Source organism: Lissotriton helveticus, chromosome 6, assembly GCF_964261635.1.
Source record: "Lissotriton helveticus chromosome 6, aLisHel1.1, whole genome shotgun sequence".
In the NCBI taxonomy this organism is placed as follows: Eukaryota; Metazoa; Chordata; class Amphibia; order Caudata; family Salamandridae; genus Lissotriton; species Lissotriton helveticus.
This window is the reverse complement of record NC_136067.1, coordinates 86690075-86709013: the sequence shown is the minus strand read 5'-3', so window position 1 is coordinate 86709013 and position 18939 is coordinate 86690075. Positions and strand designations below refer to the sequence as shown.

General features: G+C 50.5%; 1 protein-coding gene across 2 annotated transcripts in view; it reads left to right on the top strand.

Moving 5' to 3' along the window:
• LOC144762257 (calpain-1 catalytic subunit-like) overlaps positions 1–18939 on the top strand; it is a 536001-nt gene that overhangs the window by 130691 nt on the left and 386371 nt on the right. For both annotated transcript variants that reach the window (XM_078647402.1, XM_078647401.1), the window contains exon 2: positions 4930–4999. In XM_078647402.1, the coding sequence (XP_078503528.1) occupies positions 4930–4999 (70 nt within the window). The remainder of the gene's footprint in view (positions 1–4929; positions 5000–18939) is intronic.

Sequence of the window (18939 nt, the reverse complement as noted above, 5' to 3'; positions counted from 1 at the left end):
CCGACGATACCCAACTGATCCTCTCCCTCACCAACGACCCCACCTCCGCCAGAGCCAGCTTCCAGGACGGAATGAAAGACATCGCAGACTGGATGAAGCTCAGCCACCTGAAACTGAACTCAGACAAGACGGAAGTCCTCATCCTCGGCCCATCCATCTCTGCCTGGGACGACTCCTGGTGGCCCTCTGCTCTAGACCCCCCACCCAAGCCCACGGACCACGCACGCAACCTGGGCTTCATCCTTGACTCCTCCCTCACGATGGCCAGGCAAGTTAACGCTGTTACCTCCTCCTGCTTCAACACACTCCGCATGCTCCGTAAGATCTTCCGCTGGATCCCCACTGGAACCAGGAAAACGGTCAACCAGGCCCTCGTCACCAGCTGTCTGGACTACGGGAACGCCCTCTACGCTGGGACCACCGTCAAACTATAGAAAAGACTCCAGCGCATCCAGAACGCCTAAGCACGACTCGTCTTGGACATCCCCCGACACAGCCACATCTCCGCCCACCTGAGGGACCTGCACTGGCTCCCCGTCAGCAAGAGGATCACGTTCAGACTTCTCACCCATGCACACAAGGCTCTCCACGACTTGGGCCCCGAATACCTCAACAACCGCCTCACGTTCTACACGCCAACCCGCCAGCTCCGCTTCGCCAGCCTCGCCCTCGCCACCGGATCCGCAGAACCACCACCGGAGGAAGATCCTTCACCTACCTGGTGGCCAAGACGTGGAACACCCTCTCCACCCACCTACGACTCACCGAGGACCATCTCTCCTTTAGGAAGCAACTCAAGACCTGGCTTTTCGAGCAGTAGCAGCCCCCCCCCCCAGCGACTTGAGACCCTAGCGGGTGAGTAGCGCGCTTTACAAATACTCTTGATTGATTGATTGATTGGCATTGCCGAGATTTTTATACGCCCTGCAAAACCATCCGGATTTGGTCCCGCAATCTTACTTTAAGGCTATCGACACCGCGCTGAGGAAACTTCTCTGGTCCGGCGCGCCCCGCATCTCCCTGCACAAACTCACACTGGGCTGGTTCGACGGAGGCATAGCGCTCCCGGACATACGTAAATACTACTGGGCCGCGCATTTATCGGCTATCAATCAGGCTACATATTGTGATGGCAATGACCCAGGGTATGGAATGGACAAGTGGCTCCTGCCGGGCGGGAACTTTGAAGCAGCCTTATACTCCAAACTGGGAAGGTACCGGCTAACTGGCCCAACCAAACACTCAGTCCAAATCTGGCACGCAGTGCAACGTAACCTGGGGTGGGCCGATACCCTAACTTTGGCTACCCCGCTCTGGGTTTCACAGCGACTGGGCACCCTGAGCCGAACTAAAGGTTTCCATAAATGGGACCTAATCGGGATCTCCCACATCAGAGATCTGTGGGGGCCCGAGGGGGTAGTGTCATTTGCCTCCCTCCAACACATGTACGAGCTTGCACAGACCGAACATTTGAGATATCTGCAAGTCAGGCACTCCCTACGATCCAACATCCCACCAGGAACCATGCCCCCGGACACGTCCCCCATCGAAGATAGACTGCTTGATGGCCACCTGCCCGAGCACGCCATTTCACTTACATACAAAAAGATTATCAATAACTCCCCTGACACACTGCAACCCCTTAAAGAAAAGTGGGAGGCGGAAGGGTTAGAAATAGATGAGGAGGAGTGGAGGATGGCTCTAGCATCCCCTAGAGAGGTGGCCATTTCGGCCAGACTTAGGCTCATCCAGCTTAAAATTCTCCACCGAGTGTACATCTCGGAGACTAGACTGCAACTGATGGGTCGCAGTGAGTACGGCCTTTGTAGGAGGGGATGTGGAAGGAGGGGGACGTTCTTCCATATACTTTGGGATTGTCCGGTGCTCCAGCCCTATTGGCACAGACTTCACAGGTGCATGCAGGAAGTGTGGGAGGCGGAACTACGAGTGGAGGCGAATAGATCCTGAACCTTTGGGAGCCCACAGATCTATCGCCGCGTGGGAGGATCTGGGCCACACTGGGTTTTGCAATCGCAAAGAGAAATATAGCTAGGCTATAGGGGGGCAAGGGACCCGCCGAAGCTAGGAGCGTGGAAAAAGGACATGGACTGGTGCATGCTCCAGGAGAAGACAGTCTATGTAGCCAGGGGATGTCCCCGTAAATGGTCTGGAATATGGTCCGCGTGGAATGAGTACAGGGGCCATATATGTGAGCCCCCCCACAGTGCCCCAATTGACGAGCCGCTCGCATTATAACATGTTTTAATACTGCACTGCGACTACAATTGTCAAATGTAATTTGCTGAGACACCCAGAAACCTGATGATACAACGATATGCTTTGAAATGCCTCAATGTGACAACCACCGCTGTTTGGGCAATGGTTGTTGCCATGTTAAAGTCTGCCATTGCGACTATAGATTAGAATCCTCTTGTTCATTCTGTTCACCGCAATGCCAGTGTCATGCATAGCAGCTGGGGAGTTCACCAGAAATACCCTTGGTACCTCTGTAAGAGGGCCATTGTCCCCGGTGTAACTGCCTTGCCATAAGCGCTAGCCCCCACCCCCCCTTTTTTCCCTGGCGGTACACACCACTGTAAGATGGCCGCTGCCCTCGCACCTACTCTGGCGCCTAACGCGCATGCTCGCACATGCGCGAGTCACCGCCACAGACCCGGAAATGACTGGGCATTTTGCATACTCTACTTAACCGGCAGCCCCCCGGCACCTTTCCACCTGCCGGGTTTCCCACAGAGGACACAGCTAAACCAAGTAAGGCCTCGGAGCTCTTCAGATGCTGCTTTCGGCACGCATCATAACCGCCCGATAACAGCTGACGGCAGCGCTCCTTTTTCCATTCTCTTTCCATTTTCAGATCGGCCACACGCAGTGCTTCCTTCCTGAGCCCCGTATACTGCCATACATCGTTTTAGCATTGTAAATATTGGTGCACTTTTTTAATGTTTTCAAACCTCATTCACCTTTCTTTATCCATTTTTTTAACAGTTTGGTAGCATCACTAGATACCGCACAGATTTAGCGGTAGTTACTCGTGCATGCCATCATGAATTGGCACCGCATAGATTTAGCGGGAGTTCCATCTACTCTGCATGCCACCACAAATTTGCACGCAGCGCGCCACGGACCGCTGGGTTTCCTCCCCAACGGACCATTAGCACGCCACTGTGCTACATATACTAATGTGCACTCACAAGCGCATTACGGGCTCATTGATGCGCAGCGCCACATTGTACTGCTGTCGTAGTTCTGGCCATGGCATGCCGCACAGTATTACTTGCATGCCGCTCTGCTTGAGCCTTACCTTAGTCACCTGAATGGCCAATAGGAAGACTACTGCATGACACCGCTGAATACTCAAAGATTGCATTTTATGTTGCTAAATCATACGTGTTGTGTATTGTCCTTTCCTCCCCAACAGGAAATGTTTCGCTACTCTAAAGTGTCCGTAAGTACGCCGACACTTGATTTTCATTTTACCACACACCTTAGCGAGTGTGTAGGAAAAACACTGTTTCACATGGCCCCTCTTTTTGCCACTCACTGTTCACGTACTGGTCCTGAAGAAAGTCCCGTAAAACAACTAGATGGGACTGAAACATGTAGACCGCCACACTTAAGCCAACTCACAGGAATAGTGTTCCTTTAGAAGTTGCATCACACATAGTTTTAACCAATACCCTGGGCCGCCAATAATAAAACGTTAGGCAAGGATTCCCAGAAGTATTTTTTATCATTTCACCCTCACTCACATCACATTGTTGCACCACACCCGCTCTGCTGTAGTCAGGCATCGAAGCACAACCAAGTGGCATTCGGTCGCCTGGTTGGGACCCCAATGATGAAGCATGACACCAACCAGGTTGGTGTGTGAGGGGTCTTTTTAACAACACCCAATGGGTCCAGTTTCTAGGCCACCATTACGAGTGACTAAGAGAATCGCATACACATAGTGGGCTAGTCCACATTGTTTCTACATATTAGCCCATTGGGATGCCAACCCTCCCAGGGATGGTTGCCTGCTGGGGTCAACAGACCACCATGTCTGGGACTGCTTTTTTAATAAAACAGTTTTTTTTAAAACACAGCCCGTTTGCCTTAACAGGCATGCAGTTTAATTTATATAAGGGCAGGTGGTCTCTGGGACCACTGCCTGCTCTTAAAAAGTATTTCCCCACATACTCACATAGGGGAAAGGGTCCCCTGGGTACCCCTTTCCCTTTGCGAGTAGTTTACCACCTACTTAAAGTAGGTGGTAAACTGTGAGAGTTTTGCGGCCATAAAACATTAGTACATAGAATGTTGACTCGCAATTAGGAAGGGATGCCCCTTACAAATTGTGAGAGTCGCAAATGCATTTTTGCGAGTCAGTGACTCGCAAAATAGCATTTGTACTTGCTGTTACCCTTTTTTGCGGCCGCAAACGGGAGGATCTCCTGTTTGCGGCCACAAAAAAGAGTCGTACCACTGGCCCTTAGTATCTATGGTAACATATCAAACAGCATGCTGCTTCTACAATTCCGCTTCACTATTACATTTTGCCTTTTTTTGGGAATTTGAGTACAATCTGCTCTTTCGCTACCGTCTTTCATGTTCTGCTCAGATGTAAACAAACCTGAGGTTAAGTGCCAGTGTTTTGGATGAGGAAAGTGAGTGTTCTAAAAATCTGTAAATATGACTATGTTTATGGTTGATTGTTCTTAGCGAGATTGGTAGACACATACACAGGGTGATCAGGCCAGAGTAGTCACAGCCTGCTGTTTACCTTCTCTTCCTCGTCATAGATCAATGTGAGACATCTCGAATTGTTAGCTAAATCGATGATGAAGTGTCAATTGTGCTGATTATTTGAAAGTTTAATTCTGATCCATGCAGGTACTTGCTGACATTTCTGTTTTTCTTCTTTCACAGGAAATTACCAGAAACCCTCAGTTTATCATAGGCGGAGCGACGCGGACAGACATCCGCCAGGGGAGTCTGTGTGAGTATCTGGTTAGAAGTAAAATGGGACGAAGGTGGAGAGCATGAAACAGATTTCCGTCGAGAGAAATACTATAATGTGTAATAGAAGGACAGCAACAGCTGTTGACAAACCCTGAGACTGGTCATAGAAGAGCATTAGATGACCAGCATATGCCATGGAGGGCGGTGGTTCTTTCAGCTTAGGAAGCAGAGGTGGATGAACTATTAACAGTACATGTCTGAGTATCTTATGTCAAAAACCATGTCAGGTGATTACAGAGTCATATTGGAACTTCAAAGCAGCTCTGGAAATTTAGTTGCACCAGCTTTTGGGGAGTGGGGGAGGGGCGCAAGTGTGAGCACTGCTGCTTCTATTACTGGAGGCCGTTATTGCTGCTATGCTGCAAAACCGACCCCGACTAGCAAAATTGTCCGCCAATGCTGCAAAACAGGTCCCCACCCTTCGAGCCTCTCTGGGAAGCACCCGATGCCCGGTATGGTCAATCCTGCCCTGGTTGATGAGTGCCTGCTTGTGGTCACTCACCTCATCTTGTTCTATCTTATGTTAGCCACAACCCTAAAACATAGCCTCTCTACTATTCTTTTGATTGGCTGACCTATACCCATCCACTGCTCATTTTAGGGAACTACTTTTTTCTCTTTGCTTATGCACTCCATGAGTTCATATGTTTTACAGCTCTCTCCCTTGTATGCTTCTCTGCCATCAAACAACCACCCCTGCGCTCCGTGTTGTCTTCATGCTCATGTGCATCCCTCACACCCTCATGTACTCCCTTTCACCACCCACACCACCCCCATTGCCCCCCACACGCACATCTTTTTGTTTTCTAATATTTGTATTTGCTTACTAATTGATTAATTTATTTAAATGACTGGGCAGTAAATTGCTGCTGGCTTCCTCTCATAAAAAGAGCTTTTGTGCTACGTCTGCTCCTTTTTAAAAATGTACTGATCCATCTCGGAATGATAAATATAAAATTTTAAAAATGCTGCCGGCACTTTTAATGACACATGCATGTGCTCATGTAATCACACGTGGCACCTACAAAATAACATAGCGGCGTCATCAAGCCCTTTTTATTTGTCATGTTGCACAACTTCTTCATGATGCTGTACAGCAAAGCAAATGCTTGTTGAGCCTTCCTGCTCTTTAAATGTCTGTTCTTACTTGTTTCTAATTTATTCTGTTTATTATTAACAGCATTCATTTCACCTTTCAAAGATGGCTGCCCTATTTCTCCTTCTTACTGATTTCTCACTTGCTGCCTTCATTGTGACTGCGTTCAACATGAAGGGATCTGTTTTCCCATCTACATTTTTATAGCTACCGTAACTCTTCTTCACCGGTAGTTTTAACAACCTGAACAGTACTTTATTTCCAAGACTGTCAAATAAGTGATGAAAAACATTAAGCATCCGTGTTTGTTCCCCTCTGAAATATAACACAAAAAAATAGAATATTGTCAACTCATCAAAAAACTGTTAATGATGTATACAGAATTAGTTTTTACATCAAATAGAGAACTACTATGAATACAAAATACAGCCAATTTTACACAAACTGCCATTCAAATACCTGCTCCTGGGCCTGGAAGCCCACAACACAAACAATGTATTTTTACTTTGCCCCTAGATGGGTGGCAAATTTCTTTAAGCATTTTTCTTGGTTTTCTTGTTGCTGCAGAAGCATTATTAGCACATTCCCTGACGTCGTCTAGAGTAGCCATGTGCAGCACAAAACTCAGGACGTCATCTTGGAACATTTTGTTGGTTGCACCAGAGATATCATGCTGGTTGCCTCAGGTGTTTGATGTCAATAGCATTCTGTAGTAGGTTTCCCTGTGAGTGTAAATCTCACGTTTTATGTTCATATTGTCCTTGATTATGATATCAGTTTGAAACTGTGTTTGTAGGAAAGTGGAGTATTATGCATTGAGGTTGGTCAGGCTTAATCATGCAACACTCTCACAATACCCCAAACTGGGTCCTTTGGATTCACACTAATAAATCCCAAGCTCAGTCCTGGTAGAGTGGCACAGAGCAGACGGGTTTTACTAGAGGAACATGAGTTCAGCATTTCAGAGCACCAACATGGGCAGGAACTAAATGACATGACTCAGAAAAAATGCAACACCAATTTATAAAAATAGAGCTGATTTGCAAACACATTTAGGCAACCAGGTGAACACAATCATATAAATAAATCCATTTTGTAAACTTTATTTCGATTTAAAAAAAATCACAAAAGTCATCGCATTACAAATACAGGGATTGAATTCAACGGAAATCATTGCACTATCTGAACACACATGATTGAGATTATACGATACATCTTATTAAAACAATAAATTATTTAATACAACTCTAAAATGCGCCCAAAAATGGTAGAGTTTCTACTCTAAACTGGTGGAATAGTTTCCGATCGCGAGCCAAAGTAATAAGATCCCAGTACTGCTCATAATTAAGTTCTGATTTTATTTGTAGCAAGGCGCTTGACAGAGTGAGACTACTGGAAGTCATAAACTGTCGAGAATAGATCAAATGCCAATATGCTGCCTTTAACTCTGATTTGCTGGGAAAGCGACTTCCCTTGGGGGATGTCCACAACTGATTCAATCCCAACTCACAGAGAATGTATTTGACGCCCCTCAACCACACAATTTTGTTGTTCACATCCAATTCCCGAATTTCAAGCACAGCCAGTGCGTAGTTAACTAATTCGGGAGTCACCCAGACGCCTCCATTATAGTACTAATCTATAATGAGCTACATCCCTAATGGAGTGGCACCCCAAGTCCATACAAAGGGGAATAAGGGGAGTTGATTGCGGCAAACCAACTAAAGAACGTAGAAATGTATTTTGTGCCACAACCAGCGGATCCAAGTTCGCATGCGCCCACAGCTCTGAGCCATACAAAATTGAGGCACTCATTTTAGAGTTATAGATCTGCAATACAGGAGCTATGGGTTTGGTGTAAGAGCGACTATGCTCCCTTAACAGCGCACCCGAGAGTTGGGCATGTCTAACCGTAAGACAGTCTATTTGCGGCTTCCAGTTCATCTTTTTGTCAAGGGTTACCCCTAGATATGAAAAAATCTCTGTCTGCTCTAAAGCACCTTCCTGCATCCTAACTTCACCAATGTGTTTATGGGAGTTCTGGAGGACCATAAACTTAGTTTTATCAACATTAACAACCAGGTCATGTTCCGCACTGAACTCTTCAAATCTTGACAGGGCACGTTGAAGTCCCTGTCTCGTTTTGGAAATGATGAAAGTGTCATCGGCGAACATTAGGAGTGGGATCCTTTTTCCGGCTAGGCTTGGAGCGCCGATGGGGCAGTTTTCAAAATATTTCATTACCCCATTATATATAGATAGAAAATAGGGTGGGTGCGAGAACGCACCCCTGCCTAACCCTCTTCTCAACCAAGAACTTTTCAGTGGTGTGGCCTGCCTTGTCCCACCTTACCTGGGCGAAGTTGTCCGTGTACAATTTGACAACAAAAGCAAAGATTTCCACAGGCATACCCAGCTTTAAAAGGCTATGCTACAGCTTAGAACATGGGACCAGGTCTAATGCAGACCTGAGGTCCACTAAAGCTGCATAGATGGAGCCTCTCTCCAGAGTGACAGTGTGCCAATAGATGAGGAAAGGACTACAAAAGGACTACATTCAAAGAACGACTTGACAACAACACCCACGACAGCAACTCTTCTGCATCGTTAAAGAGCTCTCCAACCACAGTGCCTGCAAAAACGACATCACATCCTCGAAAGACCTCTGCGACTCACTTGCCTCGTTCTTTCACCGCAAGATTGCCGACATACACAACAGCTTTGGCGCACAGACCACGCACCCAACCCCCGAACCAGCGCCCCCCACCACCACCCTCTGCACCTGGACCCCGGTCAACACCAACGACACCAACCGCAAGATGAATACCATCCACTCCGGCTCACCAACCGACCCCTGTCCACACCAGATCTTCAACAAATCCAACTCGATCATCGCACCCCAACTCCGGGACATCATTAACAGCTCATCGCATCCGCCACCTTCCCAGAGAGCTGGAAACATGCCAAGCTCAGCGCCCTCCTGAAGAAACCCACAGCGGAACCCAAGGACCTCAAGAACTTTCGCCCCATCTCGCTCCTCCCTTTTCCTGCCAATGTCATCGAAAAGACAGTTAACAAACAACTCTCCGCCTTCCTCGAGACAAACGGATCCCTCGACCCGTCACAGTCTGGTTTCCGAGCAAACCACAGCACCGAGACCGCCCTCATCGCAGCCACCGACGACATCAGGTCCCTGCTCGACAATGGGGAAACAGCTGCCCTTATCCTCCTGGACCTCTCAGCAGCCTCCGACACTGTATGCCACCGCACCCTGATACAGCGCCTCAGCAACACCGGAATCCAAGGAATGGCCTTGGAGTGGATCATCTCGTTCCTCACCGGAAGAACCCAGATAGTCCGCCTCCCCCATTCCGATCCGCGGCCACCGAAGTCATCTGCGGCGTCCCGCAAGGTTCCTCGCTCAGCCCCACCCTCTTCAACGTCTACATGAGCCCCCTCGCTGCCATCGCACGCCAACACAACCTAAACATAATTTCCAGCTGATCCTCTCCCTCACCAACGACCCCACCACCGCCAGAGCCAGCCTCCAGGAAGGAATGAAAGACGTTGTGGAATGGATGAAGCACAGCCGTATGAAACTGAACTCAGACAAGACGGAAGTACTCATCCTGGGACCATCCCCCTCTGCCTGGGACGACTCCTGGTGGCCCCCTGCCCTGGGCACCGCCCCCAAACCAACGGACCATGCAAGCATCCTGGGCTCCATCCTGGACTCCTCCCTCACGATGACCAAGCAAGTCAACGCCGTCTCGTCATCCTGTTTCAACATCCTGCGCATGCTCCGGAAGATCTTCCGGTGGATCCCCACCGAAACCAGGAAGACGGTCACCCAGGCCCTCGTCACCAGCCGACTGGACTACGGGAACACCCTCTACGCTGGTACCACAGCCAAGCTCCAGAAAAAACTCCAACGGATACAGAACGCTTCTGCACGACTCATCCTGGACATCCCCCGTCACGGACACATCTCTGCCCATCTGAGAGACCTGCACTGGCTCCCCGTCAGTAAGAGGATCACGTTCAGACTCCTCACCCACACACACAAGGCTCTCCACGACATGGGGCCCAATTACCTCAACAGCTGCCTCACATTCTACACACCCACCCGCCAGCTCCGTTCCGCCAGCCTCGCCCTCGCCACCGTCCCACGAATTCGCAGAACCACCACCGGAGAAAGATCCTTCTCCTACCTGGCGGCCAAGACGTCGAACTCCCTCCCCCCCACCTACGGCGGACCCAGGACCATCTCTCCTTCAGGAAACAACTTAAGACCTGGCTGTTCGAGCAGTAGCAACTCCCCCCCTCCCCCCCAGTGCCTTGAGACCCTAGCGGGTGAGTAGCGCGCTATACAAATTCGCTGATTGATTGAAATTCGCTGATTGATTGAGGATAAACCTTAACACCTGATCCACTGTGCTGATGCTATGAGACTCCATGGATGTGATTTGTGAGCTATACAAATGTCCCTGACTTGACTTGACTGATACATCTTCGAAAACCTGCTTGGAGGTCGGAAAGTATGTGAGAATCGTCCATCCATACCTGTATTCTACCTAGAATCTTTCTAGCCACGACCTCTGGATGCAATCGATCAGGTTATAGGCCTATAATTTCCCGGCAGGGAGCGATCCCCCTTATTAAAGATGGGAAGGATAACTGCACCTGCCCAGGAACTAGGAATCGCTGCTCCTTCATCTATGGCATTCATTAAGAGTTGGATGTACGTTACCCAAGATGCCGAGTCTTGTAATAACAGGTCTACGGGGATGCAGTCAAGACCAGGGGCCCTACCCTTTGGAACCTGAAGGAGGGCAGATTCTACTTCGATGGTGGTAATGCTGAGGGAGGTAACGGGCAATGGCACAACAAAGATATCCTGAACTCCTGAGCCACTAGCAAATTGGCCTTTGAAGTGGCAGATCCACGGGTCTGGTTCCACATGGTTAATGGGAACTTTACTAGGATCCCCACTCCCCATTTCACCAAGTGCTAAAATCTCCTCATATCCCTCCCTGAGCATGCATCGAAAAGTTCCTCCCAATGTGCCTCGTCCCAGTCACGTTTTGCCTTAAATTTTACTGCCTTGTAAGCCTGCCTCTTCTCTTTTATAGAGGCCTGTTCCTTGTTCCTAAAAGCAGCAGCCAGAGATTTATAGGCTGAACGACAATTAGAGTTGTACCAAGGTGCAGCATTAGTATCGGATGAAGCTGGGCCTTTCTTATTTTTTACAATAAAAAAACTTTTCAGTTGGTTAACAAGATGCTCATGTGTCTGGGTTACACTAACCCTAAGTACCCCCAATTCGGCCTCTCTCTGGAGGGTAGCAATAGCATTTGTGACTAGATTACTCATAGCTTGCAACTTATTTGTATCAAGTGCAACCTTGCACCATTTGAGACGTCTAGTGTCATTAGTTAAATGGCCTTCTACTGGTGTGATTCTATCTAGGACCCTAATTCGATATTCCCGATTTATGCCCCTATGTGGTTATAACAAATAATATCCTTATACAGGCATAAGAATCATATCCATATTTAGTAATAGCCAATGCAGTCCAAATACGGCAAGGCTACTCCCATAGACTCCTAGAAAGTACAACGCTTTCTTTAAACAAACCACGCCTCCAGCAGCCCGGGAATTCCCCCTGCTTTTGTTTTGATTTGCACAAGAACTCCTGGAGTCCAGAAAGAACTGTTAGTTCTTAGTGACGTCTTATGTCCAACCTTACGCCAAACCCGGCACCTTCCAGGTATAAATATACCAATGTTGCCTTAAGCAAACACATGGTGGTTTGGAGCAGATCGGCTATCTACTTGCCCGATGCCCAGCTGATGCGAGTGCTGAAGGAAGCCGACCCTCCCATTTGATGCACTGAGAGAGACGCTGTCTTTTCTCCTGCCGAGAGATCCAGCTCCAGTGTTTCCAGTCACCCTTGCGGGTTGCTGGCAGATCGAGTCCTGAGAGAGAGATAAAAGACCTCCTTCATTCTAGAACCAAGGTACGGAGCTGATTAAACACTTGAGGGAATTCTTGATTCAGATTCTTGGCAAAAACCAACTTAACTTAAACTGCAACTTACTTACTCCTTCCCTCGTATTAGGCTTAGGTCAGGTACACCGGGGCAGGCGTATCTTAGAAGCACCAGTTGAGTACGTTAGTCAATGTTTTTATGTATGTACATATTTTATCCGTTTTAAAGTATCATATGGCTCAGAAACCATATTAATGCTTTTACAGTATTATTTTATAATACTACTTTTACTGTACGTACTTTACTTTATGATAAGTATTGCAATTGTGGCAATTCATTTCTCTTGCATGAGAAAGAAGACTGCTCAATAGATAACACCTTTTATAGAAAACGCCCGTCTCTCGATTTCTCTGCACTCTGGTGAAATTAAGCATGCACGATTGACTGAGTGAAATAGCTGTCTATTGTTTCACATGACTCTAGAGATACACTCTTTATTCTGAGGGAGCAAAGTTGTCATGTTTATGCGTTTGTCAGAAACTAATCCCTTCTTGTCTAATCAGGAAGGTTAACTCTTTCCTGAACATTCGAGAGAGTTTCTAGTGATCTCTGAGCTAGCTGGCAAACCTAATTAAGTCTAACATAGTCAGTAGAGACCTAGATGACCTCAGTCCTACGTCTAAACTGCTGTTTATGTTATTCCAATGCGCAGAGCCTATTGGGAATATAGAAACTACACTACATGGCGCCAAACGTTTGGTAAGGCGATACTCTAACGCAAGACACTAGAGTAACTCAGTTGTGCTTTTCACACAGACCCCTTTTTCCCGTAAAAACTCCAAAAGACGTCTGGAGTGGGTAAAAGGTTAATATCCGCCGGAACTTAGTAGGAAGAGATTCCTATGTATTAGTTTTTGGTTTAGTCAACGTTGAAGGATACAGTGTTCCAAAATATTGTGCACCTAATCTTTGTTTCCTTGAAACTTGCTCTGCAACAACAAACTTTCTGTCAGTAAAATGGTGGAAAGTGATGATGAAAGGGAGAGAGCTAAAATAGCAGCTCAACTCTTAGCAGATGACACAAGTCTCCAAGATAATGACCCGAATGCTATACTCATTCCGGTAAATTTAAGAAGAACTATAACACTTAAACTTATAGAAAATGGACTATCACCAAGAGGTGGTACAGTTATATTCCTGGTAGAGGCCCATGAATATCGGCAGACAGAGGTATTCTATTCATGGATACATTTTCCAGCAGCAAACGCTGCAACACAGGATTTCCACTATTACAAAATAGAGGAACCTCCGGATGAATACACTCCTTTCGAGGATGTTGAAATCCCACTAACATACCAAGAGCACCTGCTCTGGTTTAAAGGCGCCCTAAAACATCAAAATCACATCACCAGGCTTGGTCCACTAGGTAGACCAGGAGCCACATGGCCGGTTCTAACCAGCTACACACCACATCCAGACATTGAAAAAATGTCAGACCGGGAACTTTTAGCTCAGCTAAAACAACTAATTAAAATACATAGACAATTGGTCCAATATGTCATGTGGACTTCAACAGCCCAACCAGCAATAAGAATTGCACAAACCACCCCTCACCAGGGGAACACAAATAAAATTACACCACAAAATATACAATCAGCCATTGGCAAAATACCCGCAAAACGGGAACAAATTCCATTCTGGTTAGCACAAAAAATCACTCAAATAGAGGCAGTATTTCCTGATACTACTCCTATTGAGAAACACAGAATTCTGACTATCTGCCTTCCAATGGGGATCGCACCACATGTGGAGGACTGTGACACTTGGGGCACAGTCTTTGCTTCGATATACACAAAAACACATGGTGTTCCGTCCATGGCGGTAATACCAGATGTACTAAGACAGATTCAAAATGAATACGGTCCAGAACCTGCTTTAACTCTAGGTATGAAGTTACTGAAAGACTTTAAGCAAGTCTCAGCTATATTATTAGCCAACATAAAAGGAGAAGCAGCATCTGTAGCGATCCACCAGAAATTGAAAGAAACAGATAAAGCAGAACAACCATTTGAACTTGCCAGAATCATAGAAAAATCCTATGAAGAACTAGGTAGAGATAGTTTGGGTTGGAAACCACTTAAACCACAACTAACTGAAAATCCTGAAAAAACATTCATTAAGAATAATCTCAATAGGGGGCGTGGCTTAAGCGCCGACGAGCATGGTCGCCTGAGTCCCGAGCTCCGGGCCGACCTCGGCGAATTCTCCTGACTTACCCCCTCCCCAGCGGCGCCACCGACCTGCCGCGAACCCTGGAGGTCTGGGGACGCCTCGGCAGCAGTTGTGAGCCGAGCGGGCTCCGTGGTCGCCTTGATTCCGGCGGCTGACGGGAGGTCAGACTACTGAAGGGCGGCCATCTTGCAGTGGGCCTGCGGCCGGCCCGGATCCCCGGCCTTGATTTTCGATGGGCCCCGAGGGGTGGACCCATCGCCACAGAGTGGAGGACGGCGCGCTCGGGGGGCTTGCCCGGCAGTGCAGGATGCCGCGACCTTCTTGTGCGAGCTCCCGGGGACCCGCGACGGCGCCTGGTGAGTGAGCGGAGACGTCAGCCCGGACCCGAGAGGAGCGGTGACAACGCTGCTACTGGCTGGAGGCGCGTTTACTGCTGCGGAGTGCGCCGCGCCTGAAGCAGCCAAGACGGCCCAGGTGCTGTGGGGTGCGGCGCTGAGACCGCACGACGGACGCTCTGGGGCAGTGGCCTTTGATATTGGAGCAACACCGGCCAGGCGCCGGGTGCGGGAGCGGGTGCCCGGTCCTCGGGGGCCTGCAGCTATCCGTCTGCTGGATTAAGAGCCAGGAACCTTCAGAGGCCCACTCACAACTTGAGGGGAGCATGCTGGACCACTAGTGGGGACGTTTTGGAACCTGTGGCGTGGGATCTGGCCAGCGGGTGGCTTTCGGCTGGCCTGTGTTGCGGTGCCTGTACTTCCTGGTGCGCCCTCTTAACACTGGACCCAGTGTCGTGCTGGAGGGGGTGCAGAACCTTGTCTGGGCTCCCCTGGTTGGGACTCTGTTTCCCGGACTTTGCGGTCCTCCGCTGGGGGCCTGGTATGCTTTGGAGTGGCCTGCAGAGCTAGCGGCCTGTGTTCACGAAGTACCTGAGAGTGGCCACACGCTATCTCCTAGTGTTGCCCGCCAGCCCTCTCCCTATATCACATACGGGCCTACTACGTGGAGGTGAGCCCTGCGACCTTTGTACATTTACGGGGCAGTCCTCTGGTGTCGGACGCATCTGAGCGCGCTAGTGGTGCATCATGGGGAAGCCGCGGAAGGGGGCTGGTGCGACATCGGCAGATCAGGCTGAGGACCCCCCTGAGGTGCACGACCATCGACCGGCAGATAGCCAGGGCACAGGCCTTCAACAACAGCAGATGGACCAGATTCTCAAGGCCATTGGTGACACGAGGGAAGCAATACGTCAGGATATTGCGCAGGTCTCTACGAACTTAGGCCTACTGAAGGCAGATCACGACAAGCTTGCGGACCGCGTCAAATCCACGGAATTGGTGCTTGAGAAACTCGAACCGGCCCAGAAAACGACGGACGCCACGCTGGAGGATCTGGTGCGTAGGGTGCAAATCCTGGAGAGGAGAGCGGCTGATGCTGAAGGGCGCAACAGACGCAACAACATTAGAGTGGTGGGTTTGCCCGAAAACGTCGAGGGGGATGATATGGTCTCTTATCTTGAACGTTGGCTGCGAGACGAGGTGGCGCCTGAGGGCCTGACGAATTTCTACACCTTGGAGAGAGCTCATAGGGTCCCAGCCCGACCTCTGGCTCCTGGCCGTCCCCCCCGACCTGTCATAGCCCGTCTGCTGCACTTCAGGGATCGAGACATTGTTCTGCGGCAAGCCAGATTGAACGGTCCGTACAAGGTGGAAAATGCGTCTGTGTCTCTCTTCCCTGACTACTCTCAGGAGGTCCAGCGCGACCGCTTTTCCTTCGGGGCTGTCAAGCGAGCTCTTCGCGACGAGGGGGTTCAGTACTCCCTGCTGTTCCCTGCGCGCCTGAAGGTGCTGGTGGACGGAGTGGCGACGTTCTGTGACACGCCGGATGACGCCTGGCAATGGCTGGAACGGTACCGGGCAGGCAAGGATGGTTCGGGTGTGTGGCCGGGGGCTGCTGAGGGTCGGCCGCGGCCGCGGTGGAGCAGGCGCAATCGGAAGCGTGGTCAGAGCCAGCGATCCCCACCGGCGTCGCATACGGAACTGGAGAGGCAGGCCGCTTTACAAGCAGTGTCGCTTATTTCTGGAGTGGCGGCGGTGGGTCCTGCGATTGACTCGGGCTCCCGTATGGGCTCTGATGAAACGGGACAGGGAGGCTCGGATGGGGGCTCGGAGAAGGAACCTGGAGACTTGCCTCAGATTACCCCCCAGACGGCCGATGGACTGTTGGACAAGTGACTGTCTGGCAACTGTGCAAGGAACAGTAAGGAGGGGTGTTTGGCATATGGCGATGTTTGTGACTGTGCTGCTGGGGCTCCTTTTGAAGGGATGTCGGGTGGGGCTACTTTTCCTGTCCTTCTGGGGTGTTGATGGTACTGAGGGTGCCGCATGGCGCTATGTGTTCGATTGGGCGGGGCGCTGTCTGGGTGATGGGGGGAGAGGTCCCTTCTAGACTGGGGTCGGCCCGCCACGGAGTAGTGGTCTTCGAGCTGGCCTGCCGGAGGTGCTGAGCTATCCCCTCTATCTCACATATTCTGTGAGTCTCTGGTGCTTTCCAGAGTTTCCCTCATTTGTGGGGGTGGGAGTTTGGATGGGTAGCAACTGTTTGACGCCTGTTCTGGGGGTGGGTGGGTGGGGGGTGAGTTGTGGGTGTGTGATGTTGCAGGGGTTTGTCAGTGTGCCGCTAGGGTCGCCAAGGTTCTGTTACTGCTATAGCTTTACCGATGGCGGCTAAGTTGGAACTGAAATATGTTACATGGAATGTGCGGGGGCTCAACTCTATAAGTAAGAGATATAAGGTGCATGCATATCTGGTGCGCAGGGGGGTTCAGATAGCCTTTCTGCAGGAAACGCATTTGACTCAGGCAGAGGGGCGAGCGCTGCAGCGGCGCTGGAGGGGGCAGCTCTACTACACGACCTACTCCGCTCATGCTAGGGGGGCACTGATTTGGGTTCGGGCGGGTGTCCCCTTCCAGCCCCTGCGGACGGAGATTGACTCGGAGGGGAGGTTTGTAGCGGTGTTGGGGAGGTTGGATGGCCGGGACGTCACGCTTTGCAGTGTTTATGTCCCTAATTTTGACCAGGCCGCGTTCTTTTCGGCCTTCTCGAAAAGGTTAGCCCCTCTGTTGATCGGTACGGTGTTCATGGGGGGGGACTTTAACACGGTGGTGGATGTGGATTTAGATCGCTCGCATCCGCCTCTAGCTCAGTCGGTGGTGCACAGGGTGGCCAAAGCTCGGAGGACCTGGCAAGAACACTGGGGCCTCCTGGACGCTTGGCGTACGCTTCATCCCAATGATAGGGACTATTCATTCTACTCCCCGCCCCATGATCTCCACGTCCGCCATGACGCCTTTCTTTGTACTGCTGGGGCCCAGGAACTGGCGTGCAGTAGCGAATACCTGGCAAAGACCATTTCGGACCGCAACCCCTGCTTACTCGCAGTCCTATGGTCTAGGCAGCGGCAGCCGATCCCCACGTGGCGGCTGAATCCGCTGATGTTGGAGGATCCGGTCTTCCGCTCGGAACTGCAGGATCGCCTTGAACGCTACTTCCAGGAGAACGCGGGCACCGAAACCACCAGAGCGGTCGAATGGGATGCCTTTAAGGTGGTGGTACGAGGCGCGTGCCTTTCTTCCTCGACCGGGGTGCGTAGGACGCCGCTGGCCGACGTGGAGTGGGAGAAGGATTCGCTTAGGCGGGTGGAGAAGGCTAACCACGCGGCGGGGAGCAATAGGGCGGAGGTGCTGGCGGCAAGAGAACGTGTAGCTGCACAGGTGGAGAGGCTCCGCTGCCACGACTATCGGGAATACATGGTCCGGGCCCATGCCGAGAGGGACCGGGCTGGTTCGCTGCTGGCGTGGCTGGCTAGCCCCCATTCTGGGGGCGCGCCGATTCTGTCCCTGACCACACCTACCGGGGCGCTGGTTTACTCCCAGCGGGACGTTAATGACCAGTTCTTGGCTTATTACTCGGAGCTGTACCGATGCAAACTGTCCCTACCTCCGTCTGGTTTGGATGCCTTCTTGGAGGGGGTCCAGCTACCACAGCTGGACCTAGAACAGGGGAACGCTCTGGGTGCCGCTGTGACGCAGGGGGAGATTAGAGCAGCGATTAAGCACATGGCTCGGAAGAAGACGCCTGGGGTTGATGGTCTCCCTGTGGAGTTCTATGCTGCATTCCTGGACCTCCTGGCACCACAGTTGTTGCGGGTCTATGGTGAGGCATGGGAGCTGGGCAGGCTGCCGGAGTCGGCGCGGGAGGCGATCATTGTGCCGTTGCTGAAGAAGGGCGGCCAACCCACGTTGAGGACGTCGTACCGTCCCCTTTCGATGCTCACTGTGGACTATAAGGTGTTGAGCAGGATTTTGGCTACGCGACTGTCGGCCCATATGTGTTCCCTCGTCCACCCGGACCAGGCGGGCTTTATTCCCACGTGTAATACTTCTTCCTGTATACGCCGCTTGTTACGGGTTATGGATGTTGAGGGGGAGGGTCCTCCGTCCGCGGCTGTCCTGTCGGTGGATATAGAAAAGGCGTTCGACAGCGTGGAATGGCCGTATCTGTTCGGCGTGTTGCGTCGGTTCGGATTGGGGGACGGCTTT